Raw genomic sequence first — 19,235 nt, forward strand, 5'->3', positions numbered from 1 at the left:
AGAATGTTTGTTAATATAAGAGGCTCATTCTGGTTGAAGATATTTTTCGTAGATCTTGAGTATTACTAGTAAAAATAGAAGTACTTCTGCATAGAAAAATGAGGGCTTTGAAAGTTGCATGTATAATTATATGAAAAAAAGCTAATGAATATAAATTTGCTGAAATAGAGATGAATTAGAATAATTAGAATTATTGATCTCGTAATAATAAGTGTTTTTCCCCCTTCAAAAATCCTGACTGTTAAATCACTCCGCCTGACTTCTATTAGTTCCTTCAATTCGTGACGACGCAACTTACATAACTTCAGAGCTTACGTCCTCGTGGCCGCAAAGTTGCAACCGCGCTTTTCGCTTCGTTCCGCTAAGTCTGCTAACTTTTTCAGTGTGTATTTTAGAGACTGGTGTATCCATTTCCTCTCGTTTCTTTAACCCTCTTATTCTTCCAACCAGGAACAACAGATAGAGATTTCTTAAATGTAGTATCGAACTGGCCCGAAAATACGGCCTAGAGACTGGCTAATGTGAGGATGAGGGACTCTTTCAAAAAATCAGTTGATCTGCCAATGTAACCTTTGGAAAAGGATCGATAAACACGATGTTCGCAACTAACACCTTAGTGATCGATTCTTTATCATGGCTTCAAATGGGGAAATATCGATAACCGATCATTCACGCCTCGCTGCTGAAATGCATTGATGATAACCAGAGGGGCTTAGTTGCACTTTAACGTTTTAGAGGATCATCCGGAATTTTTGCGCTTTATTAATAAACAACTTTTGTGGAGTTTTCGTTAAACCTAAAAAAAGAACAGTCTACAGGAAGCTTTAAAAGAAAATGTTCGACCATTTTTTACTCTATGAATATTTTGCAGAGTAATTATTGCAACATCACAACGCAGGTGATCCCTTACGGTTATCCTCCCTTTTTAATTCAGGATCGACAAAATCAGTCTAACTTGATTTAACTTAATTTAGGTTAGTTTAAATCAAATGTCTTAGTTTCATTCGTACCGAGGACAATCAATACTGTTATGCTAAGGAAAAAGCCGCATGAGCCTTTAGACGTTGCCAAATTTCCTTTGACCAATCACGATTTTTTCATAAAATTTGCGAACATTCTTCTCCTGATTTCTCAAAAAAAATTTCACCATAATTCGATCAGAAGCGTCTGAAAATTTTGATGGAAAATACTCGTAACTTTTCACAAAAATTAATATATTCTGAGAGGAAGTTCAGCGAAATTCGAATGTCCTTACGGCGTTTTTCCTTAGCACGAGCACGAGCAGCGAGCCTTAGCAGCTGCTGTTAATTTTTAGTTTCTGCCCTGAGGATGTCTTCTAGATTTGGAGAATTTATAAGAGGGAAATTCAATGACGTAATTTAATTATTAAGCCTGTATATTTCGGACGGTACCATACTTTTTAACAAATTACATCCTACAATGACAGTTTTGAACAATAGAAACATATATAGAGCTTTCATTAACATCTGTAAAGTTCTGTGAATTACTATCATCCTGAAACAAAAGAAACACGATTGTATGTATAAACAAGAGAAACTAATCTGTATTAACGTTAAAGATGAGTTTCGTAATTTTTTGTTGAAAGTTGATAATCGAACAGTTTTCAAAATCGGAGTGAGAATTTTGCCGTGCTGAGGAAGAACGTAGTAAGAGCCTTCAGATGTTGCCAAATTTCCTTTGGTAAAAGACAAATTTTCAGGAAAACTTGAGAATATTTACCCTCCCATTTTTGAGGGGAATTTCTTCGCAACTTGATCTGAGGTATGCAAAAATTTCAGGGCGAAATATTCGTAATTTTCTTCGAAAATTTTGTTTTAACGATTGAAATTTGGTTTCGTACAGACGTTTATACGGCGCGTTTCTTCAGCACGACAGAGTTATGGATAAGGGGAGGAATAAAGTTGAACATTTTGAAAAATGAATTAAATAATGATTCTTCCTAAATATAGCGCATGGTTGTTTTACATCGACAGTCTGGTAGTTTTTGAAACAGAGTGCTCTGGCGATTTCACCTAATGTTGGTTGTGCACTGATCAAATATTCGCATTAGAATCCATGTGGAATGGTGAAATGAAAAATTTGAAATATTGAAAATTTCCGTGAAATATTTCATGAAATTTCACAAAGTTGTGAAAATATGAAACATATTTCCAGGGGCTGGGCATCAACACGCATTAAAAAACACCAAAATGCAAAACTCAGTCACATTTCGCTTAATATTTTGTTTAATTTCAAAAAATATTTTTCAATATTTTTATTCTGAAATATCATGAAATATTTCGCATGAAATTCAAGATTTTATTTTGCATGAAAAATTGCAAAATGGATTACATCCACCTCTTATGGAATGATCGTGCATACCTTGAGATTATGGGAAACATTTACAAGCAAACTAAATGACCTGTGTCAGCACCGTAAAATTTCTGATTGTAAGGTGTCCAAATGGTGAGTCTAAAAGGAACCAATTAGCTGATCAGAGGACCGATTATTGACATTAATAGACAAAACTCTAGACAAAGCAGACAAAATGTATATGGAGGGATCCAGTTGGTGGAGGCGGATGATTGCAATGGACACAGAATGTAAGTAATAGACTAATTTTTTTTTTTTTTTTTTTTTTTTTTTTTTTTTTTTTTTTTTTTTTTTTTTTTTTTTTGGGTCGTCATTTTTTAGGGGGAGTTTTTTAGGATTGGGCCGGGGTGGCTACCGCCACCTAGAACAAACGGTGGTCCACGAGGGACCCTATAGTTAGTCTACCATTTTCTCCCGTAACCACCCATTTCAACCAACACGATCGTTCCTTACTCCCTTTGTCTTCTTTGTTCATTGCTTTGTCTCTCAATTTCAATAATCAGACTATACGCATAGCTCAATGAATTAAACGCGTTACGGACATGTTTCATTTTTTTAATATTATTTTTTATTTTTTAATTTTTTTTTTTTGGGGGGGGGGGAGAGGGGCAAACTGCAATCTGTATCGTGGCGTCCTTGGCGATATATCGACTTATCTGCCTTTTAAACTTATGTGATAGGATCGATAAACAGGGCATTCACGACGAACACCCTAAAAATCGATTCTTTAGCATAGCTTTAAATGGGGAGATATTGATAATCGATCATTCACGCCTCGCCACTACGGCAATAAAAAAATTTAGTTGCCAATATTACCTATTTTATACAACTAGGGGACTACACCCCCTGATTGCTCACGGTTAAACCTCATGAAGCGTTTCGCGCCTCACTTGTTATACGTTACGCATTATTCAAAGCGTGATGTCTACGTTAATATTGAACGTGGAAAATTGCTGTTCGGACGGATCTTATTATTTTCAGCTGATCTTCAAGAATCAAACGTAAAAATACGAATCTGTGACCAGCGCAAGTGGCCCATTAAGAATTCCTTCGGTTCCGATTCTCCACTCTATTAATAATTTATTAGTTTTTATGCTTTTGACTTACGCTCGCACTCTGAGAGAGTGATATGATCTGATCTTGTCTCCGAGAATGTACGTAAGAGTCCCCTTGGCGCCCCATAGGAAGTACTTTTTCCAATCAATATCGGAGACATCCAACGGGAATTCGAGACGGTCCTTCTCGGACATGCTGCTCCACATTCTCAAAGTGTTGTCGTCAAAGAACCTCCAGTTCCGCATCGCAAAGGCGTTGGCTAAAGACGTGATACTCGCTATTTTCGTGTAGACTCTCCATATTCTGCAATCAACATAGGTATTCATACACATAAAAGTCAGTGGCGTGGTGTGCTTTGCGATATATCGATTGATCTGCCATTTAAACCTATGGAAAAGGATCGATTTAAGCAGGGTGTTCGCATCTAACACCTTAATATTCGATTCGTCACCATAGATTTCAATGGAAACATATCGATAATCGATCATTCACGCCTCGCCCCTGATAAAAGTCGCTTTCATGGCGCTCTCTAGCGCTCTGCGACATCTAACCGCTACAGTACCCTGTCCTCCCACAGCCCTTGAGAGAGTTGGCATCCCCCCCCCCCCTATTCCATTTAAAACCAATTGTTGCATCCTTTCATTGAACGTTCCCTTCGTCTGCTCCCAGGAAGAACCGGGTCAGCGAATTTTTTTCTGCAGCCTCCCATCCGTCATCCGACGAACATGTCTGTACCATACTCATTGTTTAGTCATGACGTCAAACTTGATGTTATTTTCATCATCCATGATTAGGCAAACTTCATCATTCTGCGCTCGATTATCCCTGTGAGAAATTTGTGCTGATTTCCGTCGAAAATACATCTCCACTCAGCTCAATTGAGAGGCTTGGAGGAAAAGTTCTTGAAAAAATTGAGATATTCGTGAACTCAATTACGAGTAAAACTAGTTTGAAAGTATATTCTGTGAAAAATACGCTTTCAAATTCCAATTTTTAAGCATCAAAAAGTCAGTTTGAACTTTCTTTCCCCCATAAGGATCCGTGTCATTTCGAAACTTCAAACACGTATTTCTCAAAATAGCAAAAACCGCACTTTATGCGCCTTGTCCTTCAAGCCTCTCCATTAAGCTTCGCTGATTCTACACTTAAATAGTCGCTGAGCCGGTCCACTTGTTTCCTTCGTTCGGTTTAAATAATTCGTTCTTCTTGAAAACTGAAGTTTCGACATTATTAATTTTAAATAGTGGAATAGGGGCACATATACATAAATATTTTGAAGCAATTTTCCCTCAAGTTCGATAGTTTTCAGACACTACAAAACGGCTTCATCTTATGGCTTTTCGGTGGAATATGTTAAGATTGGCACAAACCTTGGGGGACCTCCATTCAGCTTTTCGGCCAGGACAAACAGCGGGAGAGGTAGAACGTGGTACAGGAAGAATTTCACATTGTAAAGAAATTCATGGGGCTCGGTCGAAAAGGTAACGGCCCACACTTGCTTTGATGATGAAACTTGATCATTGTAGTGCAAATGTAAACCAATATCCATTAGCGCATCCCAGGTCTGAGGGTTCCTGTCGGTGACATGATTGAAGATTGGGGTAATTGCTTCTTTCTTGAGCCTGTAAATTTGAAAACCAAGAGAAGACTTTTCATTATACTTGCCTATTCGTGTTTTTCTTCTTTTTTTTTAGAAGGGACGGGGTTTTATTAAAACGGTTTTAAAATTACCGGGAGGGGACTCTGGGCCCAGGAAATTCGGATTCTTTGGGGTCGATTCCCTTCACGTCACCGCGGTCCTGGACTTAGTGCGACCTAAAATGGGTAGAAAAAGCTTCCCCTCCGTAGGTCTCGGCCACCCTGTGTAACTTCTCTGACACTATGAATTCATTTTTGTCATAGTTCGTTTTGTCCTTCTACGGAGACGATTTTCATGATTTTTGTAGCTGTATTCAGAAGACAGTCCCTACACAAGCCCTCTCTCTTCAGATTTTGGAAATTACCCAAGTTTTTGTATATTACGTGATAAACCTGTGAATCCCCATTCATACAACACAAATTTTTATTTTTTGTCACAGTTCGATCTGAAGATCTTCAGGGCCGAAAGTCCCTTGATGAGCCTGCTCTATTTACATTGACACAAATGCGGTAAACCAGAGAAGCGCGCAAGCTCTTAAAAAGTAAGTAAGGAAAGAGCACAAAAAATGAATAGGAGAAGGAATGGGATGAAAATGAATAGGATTGCGCGCAGCGTGTAAGTAAGGATTGCGCGCGAATGATGCGTGTGTGTGTAAAACTTACCTAAGAGGAAGATTAAGCGGAAGTGGGCAAGCATGCAGTTTTGATATCCTCTAAGAAGGCAAGGAAATTTGAGGGGTTGCAGATCACGTATGCAGCCATGATCTTGAGAATTTTAAATTTTTTAGAAACAACGTATCGTAACAGAAAACCTTGTGCACCTTTGGACAATATTTTTACAGAATTCTTTCGCAAATACATTCAAGAACTTAACTTGAAAATTTGAGGTGCATGGGTAAAACAGTTCTCATGTTATAAAGTGGTAAGTTCTAAAAAACGAGGGAAAATCTTGATGGATTTACGACGTTCTTGCTTAGCATGGCAGTGTAGTCGTTTGCTTCTTTTGTAATTTTGAAAGTTTTAAATAATATGCCTCTGCCTGAAGTTGCCGAAGGACTCATACTTATACGCACTTCAACACCTCATTCCTTGCGCGCTTTCTTTGCCACGATTAATATGATTTTTGCGCGCTATCCTTACAATGCCTTTTCCTGAATTTTCCCCTCTTTGCGCGCTTTTAGTGCAGCCCATAAAGGAGTCCGCAAAGCTGGCCTTAAAAAGCGCGAAGCGCCGGAAGGGCGTTGGGCCGCTCAGCGGCCAGGCGGTGTAGCTCCCTAGTAATTAAAATGTTTCTCCTCACCTTGCTGTATGAATGTACCATGGAAGTGCAACTAAGGCAGCCGCGCACTTATCCACCGGAATAATATCGGCACGCTTATGAGGGATCTGTCTCACAATTCTCAAGACTCCCAAACCCAAGCCGGCCATCACAGCACCTGCACTCTGTAAGGTGCAGGTCCAACCATGGACAGGTTCCACATTAGTGTTCATAACTGAAAATCATCAATGGTTCGATGAAAATAAAGTATAGGTTATCAGTGACGTGGCGCGCTTTGCGATATATCGATTGATCTGCCGTTGAAACCTATGGAAAAGGATCGATATTCGATAAGCAGGGTGTTCGCAACGAACACCTTAATAATCGATTCTTTACCATAAGTTCCGATGAAAAAATATCAATAATTGATCATTCGCGTCACGCCACTGAATAAAAGAGAGGAAAACCGCGGATTACTGGAAAACAGGAAAAGTTGAACCAGCACGCGGATGTATACGAAAGATGAGTGGTGTGTAGCCATATTGCTGTGCTAAGGAAGAACGCCGTATGAGCCTTTGGACGTTGCCAAATTTCTACCGATAAAACCTGAAATTACTGGGAAAATTGGGAATATTATTTTCCAAGATTTTCAGACAGTTTTGTACGCATTTTAATCTAAAACATCTGAAAATTTCAAGGAAAAATATGCATGAATTTTGTCAAAAATACTTGTTTTATCAAAGGAAATTTGGCAACTCTTGAATGTTCATTCGGCGTTCTACCTTAGCACGGCTGTGAATATTTCCAAAAACTCCCAACCAATGTACCTAGAATTTATTTTAAGGTGATTCGTCGTGGTCGAACTAGCGTGGGACATATCGCATCGATTAAGCCTAAAATCTTGGTAGATTTTAATTTTTTGGCTCAAAAGAAGATAATAACCTCTGCGCCTCATGAACTAGAAGTGTCATTCTAAACTAAAAAAATGGACAAAATTCAGAGAAATGAAAGCAGGATTCTTTTTCGATAAATACCTTGCATTCGATACAGTAGTCGACTTTTGTATCAAACGCAATTTTTCCCCCCACATAGAATCCTGCTCCCATCTCCTTAAATTTTGCCAATTTTTCTGTTGGGAATGCTATTTCAGTCTCATGCGCAGGTGCCTCCAGCCTTTTAGGGCTAAAAATTCATAAGCTGCCGATATTTTAGACTTGATCGATGCGGTGTATCGCACGCCAGGAACTGGGACGAATCATCTGTAAATCCTCTCCTTTTGTAAATTAGACAGCTATCTTTAGTATTTTGTTTTTGTTTCTTGTGAAGGTTGCAAAATTTCTCTGTTAAAAGATATCAAACCATACATCTGAGTGCTTTATTGAGATGAACTGAGAAACTTTTTGCAATGTCGATCATAAAATAACATTTAAAAAAAAGACTGGAAGCTAATCTACAGATCATGTGTTTATACATTAAAACAAATCCGAAAGTTCAATAGAATAGCTTTTGAGATTGAAAGCGAACAAAAAGCTTTAGTGTTTTGGGTTAATATATTTTGAGAACGGCTGGAAACGAAACAAACATTTAAATAACCAAATAAAATTACTAGCAATAGAGCCCTTGAAATATTACTCACCAATAGACGGTCGATAGACTGCAATTGGCAGTGAGTCTAATCTTTTACGAATCATATCCTCTGCCATAGCTTTTGTCAAAACATACGTGTTTGGCGATTTGTTTAAAACCCTGAAAGATAGAACAATTTTAATAGTATAATAGTATAAAATTCTGTTTAATGAAGTATGTGTCATTCATGCATAATTTTTCTCGGATCACTTAATTGTAGTTTCAAATTGATTGGAAACAAACCAAGATGGGTATTTTTCACCTGCTTGAAATATGAAGCTTCCTTTTTTTGAAATCAGACAACTCCTGCAAAGTGCTTGCTGAAAATTTTCTGAAAAAGTTGTTGTTGTTGTTTGATACATTTATTTAAACATGTTTTAACATAATTCGGTGAAGTATTCTCGAATAGAATGTATACCTGTATGTTATGACGCAAAATCTATGAAAAAAAAACCGACAACGTAGTGCTTGCAATTTAAATATTTTTCATAGAGGTACAATCATTTTACATCGTTACAGCAAACATCGAGAAAATCCCCTAAAACCCCTTGAAGCTTAGCAAGTCCCTCCGAACGCTCCTCTGGATCTGGAGGAGTCCCTCAAATCCACAATCTGCCTTGCTGAGGAAAAACGCCGTATGAACATTCGAGAGTTGCCAAATTTTCCGTGATAAGACATGCATTTTTGACGATATTTATGCACATTTTTCTTTTAAATTGTCAGATATTTTAGATTAAATTACGTACAAAATAGTCTGAAAATTTTGAGGAAAAATATTCAAATTTTCTCAGGAAATTCGGGTTTTATCGAAGGAAACTTGGAAACGTCTGAAGGCCCATACGGCGTTCTTCCTTAGCATGACAGCAATGGTGTGACGTGTCGTTTCTCTGCCTCCCAAATTTCCCTTGAATAGGTGCCTCTTTTTTCCCCCTCCCCCCCCAACAACAAAAAGTGTCCATGTTCTACGGCACTTTCTAGGTACTCTGAATGAATTTTCGTTTTCCAGCTGCTTTGATGAGAATGCATACGGACTCACTGACTAGTTAGACAAGCTATGGTGTAATCGTCAGCAGACTGTAGGAGTGCCTCTATTTCTGCCTCGGTGTAAGGACCAGGATAGAAATTTTCTGTTACGCACTCCGTTCCCCGATGCACTTGACTGAACGCAGTGGAAACATGCACAAACGCCTGAAACAGGCATTGACGGGTCATTATAAACGAATAGAAATTTTGAGGATTTTTTTCCCCCATTTCTTGTTCCTTTCTTGACTTTACCTGCTGTTAAATGTATGTAGAACAACATATAGTGTAGAGGTAGCATAGGAAAATCTCGAAATTTACCAATAGATAAAAATTTCAATATTGTCAAGATGTAAAAGATAAAATAAATAAATGTTTAGATTTTATACAAAATCATGGTTTAAATATCCAGTCATTAAATAAATTGATTTAATGAATAATTGTTTAATGAATTGATATAACTTAAATTTTATCAAATGAGGAAAAAACTCTAAGAAATGGCCCGAACTGTATGTAACAAGGTGGAGAAATGGTGCTGGGTCCACATTATTTTGCGGGGAAAACAAAGCCAAGAAGTTCCAAAAAATAAAATTAGAGTCAAAAATAAATTTTAAGTTTTTTTATCTTTAAACTGCTTAAATTTTTAGAAGATAACGATAGAACTAATTCAGGAACAAACAACTATTATTGTCTTTAAGGCATTAGAGGGTAGGTTTTAACATTTAAATTTTGAGACGTGTCAAAATTGAAGGTGCAATGATGAAGAATTTTCGTGCAATTTTTTTATTGCTTCATCTAGAAGTGCGTAAAGAGCTATTTCGTAGTATTTTCTATAATTGTTTCTGATATGGGAAATAGTATAAAAATAGATTTAAAAGTGAGAAAATGCACCACCAGGTGACGTCATCTGACAGCCTCTCATTTAAACACGTGTATTTTAGGGGATTAAATTATTTTGCCATATCTCCTCCAGTCATTGAGACGTTTTTCGGTAAAAGGGCGTATGAAGCTTGCATGCTGCTTTGCTTTTTTATAACGTCTGTGGCAGATGAAATTTATTCACATTCGACTTACTTCCTTACAATAGTGAAGAAAAACTCGGAGCAGATTCAACGAAAAATTCATAGCAGAACTGTCGGATAAGTTATACTTACAACAAGAGACGTTGCACAACCTTAGCAGCACTGAAAGGTTGCATACCACTTTTTACCGAAAAATGCCTAAATTGTTCAATTTATGAGCCAAGGGCGCCTACCTCGTGTTTAATTTTCTCAGTGTTCTCTAATTAAACATGCAATTCACCAAAATTAAGACACCTGCAAATTCTCCATCGCGAGCGTAATACACTTTGAGTCGCCTTGAACGATGATAGTATATTGATAGTTATCATGTCTTTCACATGGACGTATTTATGCTAAATTGAACTATGTGCAAGTGGAAATATGGGGTGTGCTCTTTAGTCGAGGGCCATAAGAATGAATGGGGCTTTTAAAGCGCCAGTGACGTCAGCGGCAACGTATGAGGAGCCACGACGACGAGGAGACCAGAGGCGGGACTCTTTAACTCATGAGCCCTGTTCACAATGCTCTTGTGATATGTCCACGGCTTACAAGTTAATGCTCAGTTCCTTTTGATTTAATATCAAATCCCGCTTTTCCATTTTCTTAAAAGGAACTATATCCACTTTTACATTGTTTCTTATCCAGCTTCCACTAGCACACCCTATCTTTCCACTTGCGCACAGTTCCTTTTCGCATAAATACGTGTCCACATGACCTCAGCCTTATTCAGTTCTTCTCAAAAAGGGGCATTGAGGAGAAAAAAAAGGGGTCGAAATTACCTTCAAATTTTTCATAGCTTCAGCCATATCAAGAATATCCCTCAAACTGGCCACATTTATTGTGTAGGCTCTCCTCAGGTGTTCGTCGAACCTGACGGTCGCGGCCACGTGGATGATGACGTTGACGTATTTTTTCAGTGTGTCTGTATCCGAACTGCTAATGCCCAAATTGGGCTGCTCCACGTCTCCGCGGATGATTCGGACCTTTTTCAAAACGTTGCTCTGCCCCTCCAGTAGTCGGGAGAATAACTGAAAAATTACGAAGGAAAATTATTCATATGTAGATAGTTTCCCTACACTGAAACAAAGATTGGTAAAATTTACCATTCCTTCATGCTGTATTTCACACAGCGTCAATTTAGAGTCGATTCTGCCAGAAGAAAGGTAAACGTCACCATGAACTGGTACAGGTGACCATTCCTCTGGCAGAATCGACTTGAAGATTGGTAGAATTTACCATTCCCTTATGTTGTGTGAAATACAGCGTGAAGGAATAGTAAATTCTACCAATCTTTTGTTTCAGTGTATACGAACAGACGGAATAAACGTTTTACCCTGAAACTGCCCGACTCGGAATCGCAAGGACCGATTCCTGTCTTTATCAGTTCATTTTGTACTCAGAGGAGAATATTTTAAGCGGGATGGCGTTTTAACATCACAAGGAAACATAATTTGATGTTGCTTTAATTGGTGATTCATTACCCTATTGCTACTTGGCGTTAAATGGACGTATTTCTGCTAAACAGAACCAGAGACAGATGGGAAATAAGGAGTGTGTTCGTCGGTTGAGGGCCGTAAGAATGAATGGGAATTATAAAGCGCCAGTGACGTCAGCGGCGACGAAGCCGCCGTCGAGGTCGCTCTTGGTGGTCCTCAACTCATGAGCCCTGTTCACAACGCTCTTGTCACATGCCTACGGCTCATGAGTGCCGCATATTTTGGTGCTTGGTTCCGTTTGATTTAATGTAAAATCCCATTTACCCATTTCCGCAAAGGATATCACGTCCTTTTTTACATTGTTTCGAATGAAGCTTTTTAGAGCACACCTCATACTTCCCACGCGTCTCTAGTTAGCAGAAATACGTCAAAATTATACTAGAATAATAATGATTGGGTTATATTTATAGAAATGTCTTTTTCAAGGGAGTTTTTGAATCTTGAGAACCGTGTTAGGCACCAAGGTTTTTTAGTGTCGTCCTTAACCCCTGTAGTGTTCGAGTAAGCAAGGCCAAGTGGAGTAAGATGTTGTCGATTTTACCATTTCTGTCCAAACCGTGAAAGATGAAGCATAGAGTGTTTTATTGCTCACGGTCTGAAAAGACAGGGGAGAACGATGGAAAAGAATGCTCTTTGGGAAGAGCTATGGAACAATAAAGCTAATGGAAAGTTTCATACAGAATATGACTTTTCATGATTATCTGGCACAAAAAATTATAATTTGATTAGGTGAGGTCAAAAACAACCTATCTCTATCTTACACGGAAGATAGCATTTCAAATCATGAAGTGTACTCCGTCTGATTACGTGTTCAAAAAGAACTTTCTCATGATTGAATTGCTGCTTACCGGATTACGAAACATCTCGTTGATTCTTTCCTCTGCTGATTTGCCTTTGCGACATCTCACGAGAAGAAATAACTGCTCGATACCCGGACATGATCTGAAAAGTTGGAACAAAAATTCGCAGTTTTATTCTCGAAAGAACGTAACTATATTTCAATGTTACCAAATTTTCCCTCGGGTTTTTTTTTACCAGAACAATCTTGCATAACTGTAACGGGAAATTTCACTGATTTTTTTCTTTCTAATTTTAAGAAATTATCAGAACATTTTTTAACAAAAACCGTGCAGGTACACTCTTATAAAAAATGGAAAAGTTAGAGTCAATTTTGCAACCTTGGAATGGTGTTACGTTCCTTCGTGCAGGATATGACGAATTTTAGATGATAAAATATATTGTATAAAAAGGAATTTTCATTGCCTCTGAAATTCTAAATTTCTCACGGGACCGTTTTGAAATTTCAAAGGAGAGCTCGTCATCATGCCCGATCGCTCGACTGGAAGAAATATTCATGATCATCACCCACCATTCTAACGGAGAGAACCCAGGATTAAGGAGCCCAAAACGCTAGCAATAGTATACAATTTGAGTTTACTCAACTGATTGTAAGTTTGGAAAATAAGAACATACTTGTATGCCCAGAGCACTTACATTTCGACGGTGAAACTACCAAACCACGTATCTCGTTTGCGGTGTTTAAAAATCTACGCTCACATTTTATTTTTTTGAAGTAGACCAAATCAATATCATTCCTTGAAATTTTCACGGAATTTTCTCCGCACGATGAGGAAAAATCACAGAAATTTTCAAGACTGGATGTTAAGTAGTTTTTCATTTAAAGAATAAAGTATGACAGGAAGTCTGCGACGTCGCAAACCGAGATACGTGGTTTGGTAGTTTCACCGTCGATTTGTAATTTTGCTCTAAACTTAATCGTAAACATTTCTGGAATAAATTGTAGTGTTCAAATCCAACGAGCCTTGAGGCATTCTGAGAGCAGAATCCCAGGTTTTATTTTATTTCTTTCTACATCAATAGTTCAAAAGCCCATTTAAAGATTAACAAAATCTGCATACTGGTGTCTCAAACTAACTCAAGCGGTTATGGCGAACCAATTTGCCTTCAAAGGACAAGGTAGGCAAAATGAGCTCTTACGAGTTAGTATAGTGGTATTCGTCGTCTAATTTGTAGGTTTTTGCCATTTTTTGTGTCAGAGCGACGTGCGATATACCGCACCGTTGCCTACGAGAATGGAGAGGCCGTAACTACGATTCTGTGACGTCACACTAGTAGATGAAACTCGGCCGCGGTTTAACACGCGTTCTTATGGGAGAGCGCTTGCCGCGCGATGATTTCTCGCCGATATCTCTTTCAGGGTTGATCTGATGCAAAATTTCATAAGAACCGTTTAGAAAGAAGATGAAATTTCACTTTAGAAAACTAACTAGTTCATTTGTGACATTGTCTAAATATCGAGGAAATGAATGCGTAATACCGAAAATCGTTACTCCACTCAGATTCAAACGGGCCGCTCGCGCAACTTCGGCCGATCGAGAGCCACTCTGATTGGTCCACGCAGCGACTGCCTGCCTCACTCATCGATGCACTGATGACCCGGAGATGCTTGTTGTTTTCGGTAAATATCTACTAGTTTGACGTCACAGAACTGACTAGTTACGGCCTCTCCATTCTCGTAGGCAACGACCGCACGTCGCTCTGATACAAAAAATGGCAGCCGTCGAATCACCTTAATGACTTTTCTCCTTACTCTGAATTTGGATTCCTTCTTTTGAATTCGACCTTTGGAGCGTCTTACTCTCCTTCCTCACCTCGTCCATCGAGGTCTTAAAAATGATTTTATTAGCATAGAGAAGATATTTAAAAAATTTCCTAGCAAAAAGCAGGCCCTCGATTGAGACTCCATCCTGAAAAGGCCTATTAGTCAAAATAGAAAAAAAAAGAAAAAAGAAAAAAGAGAAAAAACCTTTGATTGCAAAACGCATTTTAAATTTGCGCACTGTCTTTAGACAGCTTTTCTATGCGACAGGAAGTGCAGGCGAGACAATTGGCCTACTTCTTGGCTCGCTGTTGCCGTCAAAAGTTGCTAAGCTCTTGAGCTTAACGTCAAAGTATTCGTTGATAAAACGATTTTCCGCTCCAATTGGCGATGTGCATTTGAAAGTCATTAACGGATTGTCGCTATGAAAAACAATGAAAGTCCTGACCGTGACCTTGTACCATGAGCTTACGTTATACTCCCTCTGTCCTTACTTATCATATAGAACCGTTCAGTGTTGCCAGGTTACACAAAAAATGAGGATATTTTACATGGATTTAAATGAGGAAAAGCGATGATTTGTAGCACTCTCTGGCAACAATGGAGCCGTCACATCAGGAGAATCGTTAGATCACGATAGTTTTGTGATTGGCAATAACAGTGGCTTTTTCTGGATATCGATGATATGCATTATTGCACCCTATAATTGATATAAAATTGATAATAATATGCCAGATGTGCTCGCCAAAGAACCTTTGGCAAAATTACTATCATTTCCAAATCAAAAGTGAAGTACCACGCGCCTACATTTGCGACGTCTAAATCTCCTGCAATATTTGGCTTTTATCAAGAAGGTCTGGCAATAATTTTTTACACGATCTCATCGCACAAGGTGCGTGTAATAATCAAAATTGGACTTTTAGAATAATATTTATTTTATAACTTAGGAAAAAATCGCCAGCATTAGAAATGGAAGTGTAAGTTGTTTTCTAATAACGCTTAAGTCGATGAGTTCAATGGATGGATTTAAACAAGATTGCTTCACCCTTGTGATAAAATGAGTTAACGTCAAAAAGAGGACAAGGTAGCAAAAAATTTATATTTCAGTAACGTTCTTTTCGTGTATCAATTAAAAGGGCAAACAAACACGAAAGAATGCAACTCAATATCGAAATTTGTTCGTAACACATTTTTTTAGAAAAATACTGCTCGTAGTTGATTCGTCACGTGGTTTCTCGCAACCATGGTCAAGAAACTCCCTTTTTGATAGTGGTCCCACGATTAATCAGAAAAATCTGCTTCGCTCTTTCCTGAACACCACCCTGTTCGCTCTCAAGTATGACTCACCTGGCTCAAACTATGTATGAAAAAGGGATCGAACTTTAATCGTGACCTTGAGTATATCACTCTGAACCAAAAATAGCCAAAGTTAGTAATCAAGGTCAGTAGATACGAGACTACAAATTCGATAGACAGGAAACAGTCGAAGCTACAGGTATCCCAACATCAAAGACATGTGGCAGAAGAAGTTGTGGCTATTGAACGGCGCGACAAATAAAAAGGTCATTCATGAAAGCAAAATCCGATTAATTTCGATTGATTGTGACTCGTGTCGGACAATGGCACGTTTGCCAAATGAACATTAGAACTAGACATTTTCAGGCGGAAGGGATGCATCCAAGTTCGGTGACTGCTCGTAAGCTCCCTGTGTTAGATAGGGGTTTCTCTAAACCACTTCTTGTTGATAGATGTCATTTGCTTTAGAGTACAAATAAAAAATCCGACAAAGAAGTAGAAAACAGGTCTGTGGTGAAGGAAAGGTAGTTGAGGTATTTATATTAAAACTTTTACACTTTGAAAGAATCAGAAATTAAAGTGAAGTGCTTTCTTCGGGCATATATTAATCAATATCTTCGAAGGCTGATTGATAGTTTTAAAAACAAACCCAAAAACCCCATTGTGACGTTTTAGTAACTCAATCTTGGCTCCACTTCTTCTTTTTTTTTATTCTAGAGGAAAGTTATTAAGTTGGAGTATTAAACTAACCTGAGCAACTTTTCGACAAGGACCATTCCAATGAACCCGGTGGCCCCCGTAATGAACACATTGGCTCCCTCGTAGAACCTTTGAATCTCGGAAACTTGATGGGAATCAGGCGCCAAGTCTGGGGAAACCCCCTCCTCTCCATTGTTGCTGCAAATAAGCTCGATCGGTTCGGGGAACGCGAACACCATTTTCGATTTATAGTTACAGTAAGAGTTTTCGTGTTTTACCTGTCACGTTCACCAAAAGCCTGAAAAAGATAGCAAATAGCAAGCTAAGAGTATTACCATGATGTAGTGCTTTAAAAATGAGGAGAAGCAGATGAAGTTGAAGAGAAAATTACAATTTTCAAGTAGTATTTTTGATTAAATGGTTTCACGGGGTTATTAAGGCTCATTGATGGACATAATATACCTAACCCTGCGGCATCTTTAACGGGGCTGATGGACGTTCATTTTAACAAGTGCAAACAAACCGACATAGTATTGCGACCGTGTATTGCTCGACATTTTCACAGAATTTTCTTCAAACGGAAAAGAAAAATAACCGAATAAGTTTTCTACGTGGAAAATAAAGTTTGCAACGTCGAAAACCGAGATTCGCGTTTTTGCATGTACATTGTCGAAATGTTTTATGAATTATTATAATTTTTTTCCCCGTAATTTTTACTTCAATAATTAATCACATTAAAAAAAGGACCCTAGCTCAGAATAAGTCAAAATCAAGTTACTGTTACCATAGCATTGTCAAGAAGATAGTTTCATTTATGACTGGACGTATTCATACTGAAAGGAACCATTTGCATTGGGATTGCGTGTAACATAGGTCCTTTTAGCATGAATACGTTCATTTTGGGGTAAAAACGCCCAAAATTCGTCGCTTCTCTGACGTAAGGGCGCGTATCTCTAGTAGCATATGAGCCCAAGGAAGCAGATATGGACGTATTTATACTAACAGGAACTATGTGAATAGGATTTGTATGAGACATAGTTCTTTTTGGCATAATTACGTTTATAAAACTATACGAAGAACGGGGTGCAAGTGGAAATTGTGATACGCCGCACAGTGAATCGAGTCAATGGAGTCAGAGGTCGGACAAAATTGGAAAACTTTCGTGAAATTTTCTTCCAGAAACACCCCTTACAATTTAAAATATGCCGAAATTAACATCAAAATTCGCAGTCTCAGTCAAAAATTCCATGTCCAACCTCGCTGATTGACTCGATCCACCGTCCACCGTTACGTCAGAGGAGCGATGAAATGTCGAATCAAATCACAGTGGTGGCAGCAAGTTGGCAATTTAAAAAATAAAGTTTCGAGGAAAAGCTACTTATTCAAAATCCTGATATGCAATGTTCAATGTACGAAATTGTCCGATTGCTAACTGCACCGCACGCCCAATATTGGCATTACGCATTGGCGATTCTTGAAATTTGGCAACACTGTATTTCCTCCATTTAAATACATTGAAAATATCGATATTAGGCTCACCAAGAATCAATTGTTTTGCATACTTTTAAATGGAGGGAAAACAGTGTTGCCAAATTTGAAGAATTGCCACCAGTCATTACAATAAATTAAATAGCTCGTAACTTATTCTTGGAAAGGAAACAAAATCCGTGAAAATGTAAAAATCCAAAATCATCGACCCACTTGGAGAAAAATTGCCTTTTTGAAAATTCTGCCTCCATAAAAGGCAAAATAAATAAAAATATATATTATAAAAAATATAATAAAAATTTATATAATAAAAATAAATATTTATGCCTAAAGGAACTATTTCTTATTAAAACCTCATGCACAATTGCATTAGTTTTTTTTAGCATAAATACGTCCAACTAAGACCCTTTTCCCGCGGACGGTGATATTCATGAGAAGTGTCTCTTTACTCTTTATGATAACACCAAACCCACGCAACCATTGTGTTTTTCACTTAATTATAAAAATCCCATTTTCCTATTTGTTAGTTTGACAACTAATTCCATGAATAAGAAACATCCCTTCAGCGCAAAAAACAGGTACTTGATGTGGCATTAGACACTGCCTATATATAACCTCACCTGCGATTAAAAAGTGAAAGTCTCGGATTGAAGTTGATATCATGCTTTTGCTAATAAATATGAATTATAATACTGCATCAGGATCTAGGTAAGCGTTACAAAAAAGCGTGAAATTACAGATTTACAAAAAATTATTAGTCATGCAGTTGGGTAAAATAGACGACCGGCAAAATGCTTAAAAAGCGTTACAACAGGTGCTGAGGGGCCAGTTGAATGGTAAACAAACGAGTTACTCGTACTTTAGAGCATTTTAGACTTATCTTGAAATTAAAACGGTCGATTAGTTCAAAGCTCGCAGGTTGTAAGAAATTATCCATAAAACATGGACTTACCGAGATTTGCTGGGAGTTTTAAGCGAGTCGGCACGTTTGAGGTAAATTTCAAGTCAATTTTTTCACAGGACATCTCCAATAGAACTGATTTGAATACCTCTTCCTCCCCGTAAACGTCTCAATGAGTCAGTATCTCGTGGCTTCTTAATAACATGCAACGATTTTGCTCGCCTTTTGAATTTAATGAAACAACGTTGCCGCATTGAGCCAAAGTTGGTCCTCTATAGTACCGTGCCAAGGAAAAACGCCGTATGAACATTCGAGTGTTGCCAAATTTCCTCCGATAAAATGTTTATTATTGAGGAATGTTATCACTATTTTTCATTAGAATTTTCCGGGACTCAAGGTGAAATTGCGAGCGAAGTTATCTAAAAAAATGGAGGAGAGATATTCATAAGTTTACCAATAAATTCGTGTTTTATCGCGGAACATTTGGCAACGCCTGAGGGCTCACACGGCGTTTTTCTTAGCACGGCAGTATACTGACAAGAGTACGTTAATCCGGTATATTTTCACGATTGACATTGGGAATAATTAGAGTTTGCTAGTCATTTTTGTTTAGTATGGTTTCTGGAAAAATATCAACCGTTCACGTTCAAAGAAAGACACCATTTCGCTTTGAAGTGCCCGATTCAGCTGTATCTCATGACGG

General features: G+C 38.1%; 1 protein-coding gene across 1 annotated transcript; it reads right to left on the reverse strand.

Annotated features, from left to right (window-relative positions):
• Positions 1–1,378: 1,378 nt before the first annotated feature.
• Positions 1,379–18,740, reverse strand: LOC109031853 (fatty acyl-CoA reductase wat). Its single transcript, XM_019043648.2, has 10 exons — positions 18,584–18,740; positions 16,195–16,441; positions 12,377–12,470; positions 10,812–11,060; positions 8,988–9,139; positions 7,962–8,071; positions 6,368–6,560; positions 4,800–5,051; positions 3,481–3,732; positions 1,379–1,515 (listed from the first exon to the last, which is right to left on the reverse strand). Exons 2-10 carry the CDS (start codon positions 16,380–16,382, stop codon positions 1,380–1,382), a joined length of 1,626 nt encoding a protein of 541 aa, XP_018899193.2. The 5' UTR covers positions 16,383–16,441; positions 18,584–18,740; the 3' UTR covers position 1,379.
• Between the last annotated feature and the right edge of the window lie 495 nt (positions 18,741–19,235).

The sequence above is a fragment of the Bemisia tabaci genome, chromosome 2 (assembly GCF_918797505.1).
Source record: "Bemisia tabaci chromosome 2, PGI_BMITA_v3".
NCBI classification, from domain to species: domain Eukaryota; kingdom Metazoa; phylum Arthropoda; class Insecta; order Hemiptera; family Aleyrodidae; genus Bemisia; species Bemisia tabaci.